The sequence below is a fragment of the Mobula hypostoma genome, chromosome 22 (assembly GCF_963921235.1).
Source record: "Mobula hypostoma chromosome 22, sMobHyp1.1, whole genome shotgun sequence".
Lineage (NCBI taxonomy): Eukaryota > Metazoa > Chordata > Chondrichthyes > Myliobatiformes > Myliobatidae > Mobula > Mobula hypostoma.
In genome coordinates this window covers 41,244,546-41,256,731 of record NC_086118.1, presented here as the reverse complement: position 1 = coordinate 41,256,731, position 12,186 = coordinate 41,244,546, and the positions used below count along the sequence as shown (strand labels likewise).

General features: G+C 40.9%; 1 protein-coding gene across 3 annotated transcripts in view; it reads right to left on the bottom strand.

Annotated features, from left to right (window-relative positions):
• The window catches only part of LOC134360308 (E3 ubiquitin-protein ligase rnf213-alpha-like), a 178,173-nt gene that overhangs the window by 83,834 nt on the left and 82,153 nt on the right, over window positions 1–12,186 (bottom strand). For 2 of the 3 annotated variants that reach the window (XM_063074524.1, XM_063074523.1), the window contains exons 37-44: window positions 11,166–11,302; window positions 9,949–10,047; window positions 7,874–7,992; window positions 7,025–7,144; window positions 5,744–5,799; window positions 4,487–4,643; window positions 2,852–2,987; window positions 47–238 (exon numbers count right to left, since the gene is read on the bottom strand). In XM_063074524.1, the coding sequence (XP_062930594.1) occupies window positions 47–238; window positions 2,852–2,987; window positions 4,487–4,643; window positions 5,744–5,799; window positions 7,025–7,144; window positions 7,874–7,992; window positions 9,949–10,047; window positions 11,166–11,302 (1,016 nt within the window). The remainder of the gene's footprint in view (window positions 1–46; window positions 239–2,851; window positions 2,988–4,486; window positions 4,644–5,743; window positions 5,800–7,024; window positions 7,145–7,873; window positions 7,993–9,948; window positions 10,048–11,165; window positions 11,303–12,186) is intronic. The other variant, XM_063074525.1, reaches the window with a different exon arrangement.

Sequence of the window (12,186 nt, the reverse complement as noted above, 5' to 3'; positions counted from 1 at the left end):
CCCGTGATATCAAAAATTGCTCATGTCCCAACAAAGGCAAACTTACCCGAAACTTCCTGGCTGGTGAGAAACTCTTAGTATCTGCACATCGTTGAAGATTTTCATCCAGAGACATTTAATCTCTTTGTCTACATTAGGATCCACCAAAAGATTCAGGTTATAGTCCCTGTCCAGGATGGAGACCAACTGCGCCAGATTTGGAGAAACCATGTTCTGAATGCACTTCCATATTGTGTGTCTACATTAGTAGCACAAAGACAATAAACATGAAACATGAAATTTAACATGAAAACTGTATTTCTAATCAACCAGTTCCAGATTTTACAGTGTGTTAATTCATGGTGATGGATGGCTCTCACTTTGTGGAAGGTCTGGCCTTCTTTTACCAAAACCTGAGCAGCCCAACTGGGCTGGGTACCCAACGGTATGACAGCGAGCTTCTCAGATAGAGCCACACAGCCCTGGGCAAGGAGTAATAACCTTCCCAATCTTTTGGGTCTGGAAAGTCGCATTTCTCCCTACATCAGTCTTTCTTCCATCAGGACTTCTGATAGAACATGCTGCATTACCACACAAGCTAACTCCAGAGATTAGGTGCTTCTCGTGTAGAATCTGTAAGCTCATGGTTACAAAAAGTCAATGCTAAAATAAAAATAAAGTATCCCAAAATAATACCAGTTCACCATGGAAAACTTATTACAATCAGCCCCTCAGTTACATAAGGGTTCTGTGCCTAGGAACAGTCCACAAGCAATTTCTCAGTCCATGTCTATTTTCTACGATAACCAATATCATATTACTTTGCAGAATGCACATTTGCTATAATTCTTTCTTTGCATTGAAAAAAAATCACCCTAACACCACCCATTATTAAACCAATAGATAATGCATTCAGTCAGCAATGAATACCATGAAAATTATTATTGCTAATGCTAGCATGAAAAATGCTCTAAAATATATGGAAGAAATTGCAAAAGCTTTATTTCTGCAAGACGGGTCATTTGTATCACGTAGAGCTGTAATACTGAGTTTCAGAAGTGCCTACAGGAGAAAGAAACTTCATCAATCACACCAACTGCTATTTCAAGTATTTTGAAAGTAAAGGATGCACTGTAACTTGAAGGCAAACCCTCCTTCTTTGCAGAGGCTTGCCGTGCAGGATGATGAGGAAATCTCTGAAGTTGGATGGGATACATGCAGCTGCCATACATTAAAACATAAAACAGTAAGCCCATCGAGAGTACTTCAAAATTCCACCACGGCTGATTTATTATCCCTCTCAACCTCTCTCCCCTGTTTTCTCTCCGTAACCTTTCATGCCCTTACTAATCAAGAACCTATAGACTTCCACTTTAAATATACCCATTGACTTGGCCTTCACAGCCTTCAGTAGCAATGAATTCTACAGATTCACCACCCTCTGGCTGAAGAAATTCCTCCTCACAATTTTTATAAGGGGACGTCCTTCTGGTCTGAGGCTGAGCCTTCGGGTCCCAGACTCTCCCACTAGAGAAAACAACCTCTCCACTTCCATTCAATAGGTTTCAATGAGATCCCTGTTGTGTATTTAATATTTCAGTAATATTGTAAATATATTGTTTGGTTAAGCATTCTTGTTCATTTAAATAGTTCACTGCAGGTTGTATGTAAAAATACATGAATTATATATGTCAGCGGTCCCCAACCACCGGGCCGCAAAGCATGTGCTACCGGGCTGTGAGGAAACGATATGAGTCAGCTGCACCTTTCCTCATTCCCTGTCACGCACTGTTGAACTTGAACATAGGGTTGCCAACTGACCCGTATTTGCTGGGACATCCCGTATATTGGGCTAAATTGGTTTGACCCATACGGGACCGCCCTTGTCCCATATTTCCCCCGCTAAGATAGAGCGTTCCTATGAAACCTTTTGTGCCGAAATGGTGTGACGCGAAGAAGCAATTACCATTAATTTACATGGGAAAATTTTTTGAGCGTTCCCAGACCCAAAAAATAACCTAACAAATCATACCACATAAAACCAAAAATAAATAACACTAACATATAGTAAAAGCAGGAATGATATGATAAATACACAGCCTATGTAAAGTAGAAATAATGTATGTACAGTGTAGTCAGGAAGATGAAGGCAAAACCGATTTGTGGGGAAAAAATCAGCACGTACACACATGCGCACATCACGCATGCGCACACAGGTGTCCACGCAAGGCTTCATGGTCATGGTAGCCTTTCCTGAGGTAAAGCGTCCCGAGATTTGACTGCTACTTTTGTCCCTTATTTGGGAGTGAGAAGGTTGGCAACTCTAACTGTAAAAGATATCTTAAGGTGAGTATAACCCTACTGGAACAACCCCCTCCCCCCACCCTGGTCGGCTGGTCCGCAAGAATATTGACAATATTAAACCGGTCCGCGGTGCAAAAAAGGTTGGGGTCCCCTGATATACGTCATGACGTTACCACGTGTTATGTACACGCCTCGCTTAAGGTAAAGAACAAATTTAAGACTTGCATTTCTCTTGTTTTCCTTTGAATTAGTTTAATGCTTTGGAGTTAAAGAACATAACAATCTGTCCCCCCTTCCACCATTCCTCAAAACTCCCATGAGTAAGGCCCAGAGCCATCATACATTAACCGTTTCATTCCCTCCACACTTTCAAAACAACTCCAGCTCCTCACCCTACAGCAAACAGAAGAGATGACATAAAGTGACACAAAGTATAAGGGGTCAACATAAATCTCACTGAATGCACATACAGATCATTGATCTGTTGAGGAGGATGTCAGCGCACAATACACCTAATAAATCCAAGTAATAGACCCCTGCGCAAATCAATCCAGCAAATTTCCGTTACCTGAAGGTACCCCCTTCCTGCAAAGCCCTGATCTTCAAGGCCTCATGACACATCCATTCCTTTGGATACGGTGACATCTCTTCCCGTTCTTGCAGCTGCAACATGAGTCGTTCTGTGGCCGTTCTTAAAAAGCCCACTGCAAAAACAGTGACAACTATTACTACAGTGCATCAATGTCATGTAACACTACTGCTACCCTTTAACCATCAGGCCCCTGGGCAAGTGTGGATAACTTCACTCACCTCAACACTGAACTGAATCCACCACCATGGACTCTCCGTCAACTAGCAGGGACTCTCCTCACAGACTCAGTAATTCATGTTCTCGATATTATTTATTTATTGTTATTTGCATTTGCACAGCTCGTCTTCCTTTGCATATTGGTTGTTTGATAATAAATTTACTTTGAACTTTATATCAATCAACGACTCTTCAGTTATGTAATGCATTGATGTAACACCCTGACTCTGAGTCAAAAGGAGCAGTAAACACTCAGATCAGTACATCTATGGGGTATAAATGGTGTGTTGGCAAAAGATTTCAGTTTAATAAATTCTGTCGGAACTCTCAGGATTTAGCATTGCGTTACAATGGTTTTCCAGCTTCATTCAGGCATCAGACTGGGAATACAACATACTGTTTTCACTGGTCTATGCTGTGTTTAAAACAAAATCTCCCAGATTCCAAGAGATTCCCACTGTAATATTTTACACAGCAATAGGCCAATTAAATATAACCACCAAACTTCTAATTTTATTAATAAAGCCTTTCTCACTTACTCATTGAAAGGCCCAAATAGAGTGGATGTGGAGAGGATGTTTCCTACTGTGGGGGAGTCTTGGACCAGAGGGCACAGCCTCAGAATACAAGTATGCGTTTTCATGCAAGAACAGAGATGAGGAGGAATTTCTTTAGCCAGAGTTTGGTGAATCTGTGAAATTCATCACCACCGACGGCTGTAGAGGCCAAGCCATTGGGTATATTTTAAGCGGCGGATGATGGGTTCTTGATTAATATGTGTGTTAAAGGTTATGGTGAGAAGGCAGGAGGATGGGGGTTGAGGAGGACATTTTCGGAGTTTGTTTCTGGTGCCACCTGTAAGGAGTTTCTACATTGTCCCAGGACTGCATGGGTTTCCTCAGGGTTCCTCCCACAGTCTAAAGACAAAATAGTTAGCAAGTTAATTGGTTATTGTCAATTTTCCTGTGATTAGGCTAGGGTTAAGTAGGTGGGGGACGGTGTGGCTCAGTAGCCTGTGAGGGCTTGTTCTGCACTGTATCTCTAAATAAAAATAAAATCAGCCATGATAGAATAGACTCAATGGGCTGAATGGTCTATTTCTGCTCCTCTGTCTTACAGTCTCACTGATCTCCAGACATGGTCACCACCTTAAACCAAGAATTTGACTTACGATTCTTGCCTTCTAAAGATATTATGCAACATCTGTCACACAACACTTCAAACTAAGGCTACAATCTTAATATGAGGTTAATACCACGCAACTAAACTACAGAAACTTGAATCAAAGGATCGCTCTGCTCCATTAACACTATAGGTGACTAAAATTGCAGGCAGAACCCACTTATATTAATCCATTAGAGCAATTTGTAACAGCTGCCAGGCAGTGATGCTTACCCACACATTCACTTTCTTCTCTCAGGAGATCCAGAAGGATCTGGACGCGCTCTGTGTTTCGACTGCATTCCTTTTTACCATCACGTAAGGTGCTTACTGCACTCTGAATACAGCTTTGCAGCAGCAATGTTGTATTGAGGATGTTTGATCTTCCCTGCTTGCAATTAAAAAATTAAATCTCAAAAAAAGAATACTCCTCTCTGTGATATCTCTCATCAATTCAGGATAACACATTTTGCATCGCAATGTAATGTTATCTGAAGGAAGTGGCAGTATTTTTCTTTTGAAGAGTAGTCATATTTGCAACGTGGAAAACATCAGCCAATTTCAACAATGCAGGATCTCACAAAATGTTAGATGATTACCATCAGGTAATCAAGCAGGATCAAGGATCAACTTCATTTGCCATTTGCATTTACATATATTAGGAATTAGCTGTGGTGTGTTGGTGCAACATGCTACAAAAACCAACAATCATAAAGAATTATGTAAAAATAAAGTTAGAGGGTGGATAAGGAACAAAATGTGCATAAATACCAGCATGTATTTACAATGTAAACAGCATTATAAAACACGGTTTAAAGTGCTTACAGAGCAGTGCAGTGACAGGGGTAATAGATAGAGATGGAGCAGAATGGTTGATCAGATTAACTGCCTGGGGGAAGAATCTTTAAAGGTGGCATATAGTTTTTGTTTCAATAACCCTACAATAATATACTGTATAGAATATTCTATATATTGCTATAGGGCTATTAAAACAAAAACTATATACCATTTTTAGAGATGCTTTCCCAAGGCAGTTAATTTGATACAGATAGAGAGATATAGAGTGAGATAGAGAGAGAGAAAGAGAGAGAGAGAGAGATTGAAAAGAGAGAGATAGAGATATATAGAGGAATAGATATATGTATATATATATAGATATATACATATAGAAAGAGAGAGAGACAGAGAGAGAGATTGATATTAAGCCGTTTTAATAAGTATTGTCTGTTAGGAAACTTCATTCAGCTCTTCTAAGAACAGACTCAGAGGATCTTTCTGAATCTTCAGAAATGGAGTAATTTCAGAAAAAAAACGTCAGTAGCTTATTTCATCATTTTCACCTATCTGATCTTGATATGAATATGAATTGGCACTCAATAATCCTAAATACTTCCATCAAATAAATGCACTGAATAACTGACTGAAATCAGAGAAGAAGAAAATAATCATTTATGGATTAAACATACAAGGTTTTAAAAAAAACGTTTATACCATATGCATTTTGACTTCTTGTTCATCTTCTGCATCTTCTGGAACAGTGTCATTTTCTAAAATGAAAACAATTGTTTGTCAGCGTACAGGAGGATGGAAAAGTCAAACGTACAACATTCCACAGCAATAATCTCTGACTGGTACAAAACATGGTGTGATCAATTATTACCTGCTAGTTGAAGAGAAGGTTCCTGTAACAGTTTTAACATCTAAAAGATACAAAACTCCAGCATAATGTGGGTGTGGGTTGCAGGTGGATTAACCCGATTTATTTCTCCCACTGGTTCCTTCCATCAGAGGCCAATATTACATTACTGTCCATTCTACTAGAACATGTTGGAGTAAACAACTGCAACTTAATTGCAATAGATTCCGTATTTATGATGTTTCAAACTGATGAGTTAATTTCATGCAAGGCAAAAACAATGAATGTTTGGAGGCCTGAGATTTTCTAAATTCTCTAAATTAGTGTTTTAAGTCATCTCATGCCCCACCCTGAAACTAATAATGGCCAACATATGACACATCATCTTAATAACCTATCAATTTGCGTGGTAACTTTGAGGATGTGACCCAAGATCCCTCTGTTTGTCCACATTACTAAGAATCTTGCTATTAGCCAAGGATTCTGCCTTCAAGCTCGACCTTCTAAAGTTGCTCACCACACCTTTCCGGATTGAACTCAGTCAGTCACTTCCCAGCCCAGCTCTACACTCTGTCTAAATCCTGTTGTAACCTAGGAAAACTATTCATAACACCATCAATTCCTAAAGACCCATAATTCAACTATCATCCGTAGCTCTTGGTGCATTACGGAAGATCGGAAGCAGCCCCGTAGCGTAGGGACGGCATGGTAACGTAGAGGTTACATTACAGCTTTATTACCACTTTACAGCACAGGCGATCTCTGTTTGGGTTTCGATTCGAGCTTGTAGGGAGCTCTTCCCATGACCACATGGGTTTCCTCCAGGTATTCTGATTTCGTCCAACAATCCCAAAGACGTACGGTCAGTGCTGGGCATGCTACATTGGTGCTAGAAGTGTGGTGACACTTGTTGGCTGCCCCCAGCACAATTCCTGCTGATATGATTTGACGCAAACAATGCATTTCACCGTGTGTTTTGATATTTCAATGCTTAAGTGACGAATAAAGCTTTTCTTTCAGTAGTAAGATTCAAAATGGCAGCTCTTTGCATCGCACTCCACAGTACTTTATCAAGCCCTGAAGTAGTGCGGTCACTTTATTCACAGTGAAGTAACATGTCAGGACAGATAAATTACCTTGTTTACCCAAAGACTTGGCAAACAGTTCACTGACAGTAACGTCGTAGAAAGCTGAGATATCTGAACCCATCTCTTCCGATTCAGTCACATCATCTATGTGGACAGACAGCCACTGACCTGCACAGCAATCAGCATAGAGTTAGTACTACATGCACTGGAACAGAAGCAAACATTTTCTCTTTGCAGATGCTCACTTTCCTCATGTGCATTTCTAGCTGTTTCTGGTTTTGTAAAAGAGAAGAAGGTTTACTGCAACATTACCCTCTCCTTGTGGTTGCTTTTCATTTGTTCCACTACACAACTTACAATTATATCTGTCTGTTCCTCCACTCATAATGCTTTGACCCAAATACGTTCTTTCTTGACTATTGTGCAAGTATTTAGTATCACTCTTATCATGAGAAAATGACAATGTCTGGAAGAGTGTCAAAAGTAGATTCAATAATAATTTACAAAAATAAATTGGTTAATTACTTGAAAGGAAAGAAGTTGCCAGACACTGAAGAATGAGGAGGGGACAGATCACTGTTTTCAAGGGCTTGTGTGCTCACACACACAAAGGATGAACTAAAACCATCCTTCTGTGTTGCATGATTCTAGGTTCAATGCAGAAAATACCACATTAGAGCTTTTCCAGTTCACATCACTCATCAGTAAATGACAATTTAACATAATATTAAGGTGCTAGAAATCTAAAAGAAAAGTTGAAAATATTTCAATATTTGAACTATTATCTCGGTTACTCTTTCAATAGTTGCTGCCTAAGCTGATGAGTATTTCAAGCATTTCCTGCTTTTATTACACCATATGTCAATTTTGTCCACAGGCATGTTGAGTTCAACGTACCTCCTTGAAATCCAACGTAACTTGATCTATCAGCAAGCCTCGAGAGCTTTATGATAAAGTAAACATAGCAGGTGGACAATGTGATATTCATCAAATTCATCTCATTCATTGTGCAGTACCTGGAAAGAAGAATGCAAGATCATAACTCTGAACTTCAGAAACAAAATTGCATAGGCAGCAGAAACCAACTGAGAAGTATACTGTTGCTTCACTTAGTGCATTTAATTTACGACAGCTGCTATTTGAATTTTTGGTTGCTATTTAAATAGCATCTAATCCCAGTTCATGCCAACAAAATCAGATGTCAAAATGAGCCAGTGATTTTCTGCTTATTAAATTTTACTCATTGGAAAAAATGATCAAAGATTATGGCATGCTCTTAGGAGGTGAGTTCTGCATTTTTTTTTATACCTAAGGTTCCAATCTATTGGGTCAGTTAGCTTGCTTGATTTAAATCAACAGACAATTCAAAGTGAAAAATAAAATGGCATCAAATTATAACATTTCGGGCTGAGACCCTTCAGCGGGACTGGAGAAAAAAAGAAAGTGATAACTTGTTTTCTTTTTCAGGGATGAGTGTTCAAGGAACACTACCTCACTACATTTTCTTCTCCTTTTACACTACTTACTTATTTTAATTTTTATATATACTTCTTACTGCAATTTATAATTCTTTATTATTACATACTGCACTGTACAGCTGCTGCAGAACAACGAACTTCATTTCATATGCCAGTGATATTAAACCTGATTCTGACTTTGAAACCATTTCAGTTGCCAAAGTCTTGACTGATAGGATTTTTGGAAACATACAAGACTAGTTCAGTGCAAAATCCTCCGTAAACAACTATCATTAAGAAATTATTAATTTCAGAACAGTTGCTGAGTGGTATGCGTAGAATAGAAAGAGAGGTGTTGGCTTTCTTGATTATATAAGGGTGAACAGTGACCAAGCTTACTGAACTTTTGTCCTCAGACTAGAATCTCGATTGGTGCCAAGTATCTCTTAGACACTTCAGACCAGTAATCATAAATCGGGAGTCCTCAACAAACAGAAGGATGTCAGATTTACCACTGTATCAATTATTTTGTACACTACTTTAGACTTGTTTTGATAGTAAAAGGAAGTGGGATTTGTTCTCTTATCAATTATTTTACACTTTGTTTTTGACTTTGTGTTTTGTATATCTTTATATAGATTTTCTATACTTATCATACTCTAAATAAAATACCCTGTAGCAACCTTGAAATGGTCCTTATCCCTTATTGATCTGAATCCTCGCAACCCGCTTTTCGTTCCCTTACACCTGAGAAGGTGAATTCCACATCCCAATCACAGCCTTGGGAAAGAGGTTTCTCCTGAATTCCTGATGAGACTTATTGAGAACGGTCTCACATTAAATGCTCCTGATCGGTGTTGTCGACTGAAGCATCGCGGGAGATTGAAACATCGAGACAGTGCTCGTGGCTGTTGGAGACCTCTGCACTCCAGCGATCTCCCTGTCTCTCGGTAATGAGCGAGAGCCTGTTGATTCTCAAGTCAGGGGAAACTCAAATAAGCCACATTGCAGACAGTTATGTCAGAACAGCGAGCTGCTGGCTCCCCTTCATGCTGTGGCGGGAGAAATAGTGAGAGAGAGAGGGCATGTTACGATGTTGAAGTGCTGGGATGGACAGTAGTTTTTGACAGACTCTAGATCATGGTCTTTGGAGGCTTGCTTCTGCTTGCATGGTGGGTGGTGTGGGTGGTGTGGGTGATGCTTTTTGCTGGAACAAGTGGGGGTAGGGTTGATGCTTTACTGCTGCTTGTGCGCGGGAGGGGGAGGGGAGCTTTGGGGGTTCTAACATTTTTCTGTCATTCATTCTGTGTTTTTTTTCTTCTCTCTCTAATTTGTGGATGTCTGCGTAGGGTAAGGATTCCAGGTTGTATATTGTATACATTCTCCGAATTTAAACATGGAATCATTGATACCAGCTCTGTTGGCTTTCAAAGGATTCAACTTAAACCCGCAGTCCCTGTGATCACTGTAAATACCCTGGTACACCCTACTCCATGCGGAAAACAGTGAACCTACTTTGCAGAAGCTATCAGCTCAGCACTCTGAGAGGACTCTTCAGTGTCCATCTGTATCAGCACCACACAAGCTTGTGTGTTCAATCCTTGAAGTGCCTCTCTGCAAATATTAACAAACAAATCACCTGCTTTAAAAAAAAGCTGAAACGAAAGTACAGATTATAGATTCTAACTAAACAGATAAAAATAAAGATGTTTTTCATATTCTGAAATATACACAGGTTTAATGTTCACCCGTCTTGCTGAGTGATGTGATGGAGAGCGCTCAGTGGAGACACTCCTTGCCCCCCACACACACACAAACATTTCCTTGTCATTCTGCTTTCATTGCACTGAACATACGCACTCTAATATCTTCCACCCCACGCCCCCCCAGGTGTATTCTGATAACTGATCCTAAACCGAGCCGATGCACTCTGGTGCCTCTCCCGCCATACACAGAGGAATACTCCATTTCTTCAGTAATGGGGATGTGTAAGTGTGTACTTGTTGTTTGTATACTCTATTTAAGGCAAATACTTCTGTTTATTTTGTAATATGATTGTAATTATATGGTGAGGTGCATCATATTCTAATTCATGTGTCGTCTTAGTTAGCTCTGCGGGTGATTAAAGATGGTGTGTCCTGGTGCCTAAAAAATGGAGCTCTTGAGAGGTGGGAGAGGAGGAGGGGGGAAGAAAGGGGGGTGGAGAGAGGGGAGGGGAAGAGTGGGGGGGTGGAAGGGTGGGGTTGGAAGAGAGGGTGGAAAGGAGAGAGGAGGGAAAGAGGGGGAGGGAGGGGAGAGGGGGAAGGGGGGAAGAGGGGGGGAAGAGGGGGAAGAAAGGGGAAGAGAGGGGAAGAGAGGGGAAGAGAGGGAAGGGGAAGAGGGGGAGGGAGGAGGGTGGGGGAAGCGGGGGGGGGTAGATAGGTTGATAGTTAGATTTTGGGGCCTCCAGGAGTTCACACTGAGCAAAGTATGGAGCTATTATTGTGCTTTCCCATAGTTATATTTTTGTAAATATTGGGAGTTTTCCTTTTTCTATTTTTGCTTATTTCTGTAAGTTTGATTTTTGATGCACCCAGTAAACATTCCAGCACTAAAGTGCTGTGTGAATCAAGCCATTTTCCCTTTGGTCATAGCCCACTTATCTAACAAATACCATACTGATGAAACCAGTTTCTGATTACATCTTTACTACTGTTATAATCAATGATATGGAACAATTTAGGAGAATGGACCTTATTTTTTTGCAGAAGGAATATTCTGTGTCGAACTGGTGCAGGAACAGAAGAACAAATTTGCCCACAATGTCGCCAAGCTCTTTGTCCAGTAGGTTAATGTCTGATCTGGTCAGCAGCCTTGAAAATGTTGTTACCTGAAACAGCAGAATATCAGTGAAAACATTTGCTGAGAAGCAGCTAGTGAAATCTCACCCTGACGATAACCAGGCTCTTAGATTGAGTTGCTTCATCATTGTGACTGATTCATCTGAGAACTGAATTTGGTCAAAACCACTAAGAAAGTAAAATGGCGCCAGGAAACGAACTGATTAACAAAACATGACAGGTTGGAGGAGCAACACCTCACATCTTGTCTGGGTAGCCTCCCACCTGGCAGTACGGACACCGATTTCTACAACTTCCAGTAATTCCACCCCACTCCTTTTCCTCTTTCTCCACTCTGGCTCTCTTCTCTTCTCCTCACCTGCCTATCACCTCTATCTGGTGCCCCGCCTTCTCTTTTGCCCAGAGTCCACTCCCCTCTCCTATCAGATTCCTTCGTCTTCAACCCTTTACCTTTTCTCACCTACAAAACACCCAGGTTCTCAATTCATCTCCCTCCCTCACCCCTTTACCTTCCCCTTCACCTGGCTTTACCTGAAAGCTTGTACACCTTCCTCCCCCCCAACACCTTCTTCCTCTAGCTTCTACCGCCTTCCTTTCCAGCGCAGACAGTCTTGGCCCAAAACGCCAACTGGTTATTCCTCTCCATAGATGCTGCCTGACCCACTTAGCCCTTCCAGCACTTTTGTGGGTTACTCAGGATTTCCAGCACCTGCTGAATCGCTTGTGGTTATGCCAGCATAATTCCTGAACTTGAGCCAGAGGGCTGGACATCCGGATGAAAGAGGAAAATGGCACTGACAGACACAAGGCCGTTATACAGGGCTAGGCTCATAGAACGCTTCATACCATTAGATGAAGGAACCCTCTGGGACAATGCTCACAATTTTGTCCTGGCAGTCCCTCAGATTCAAGG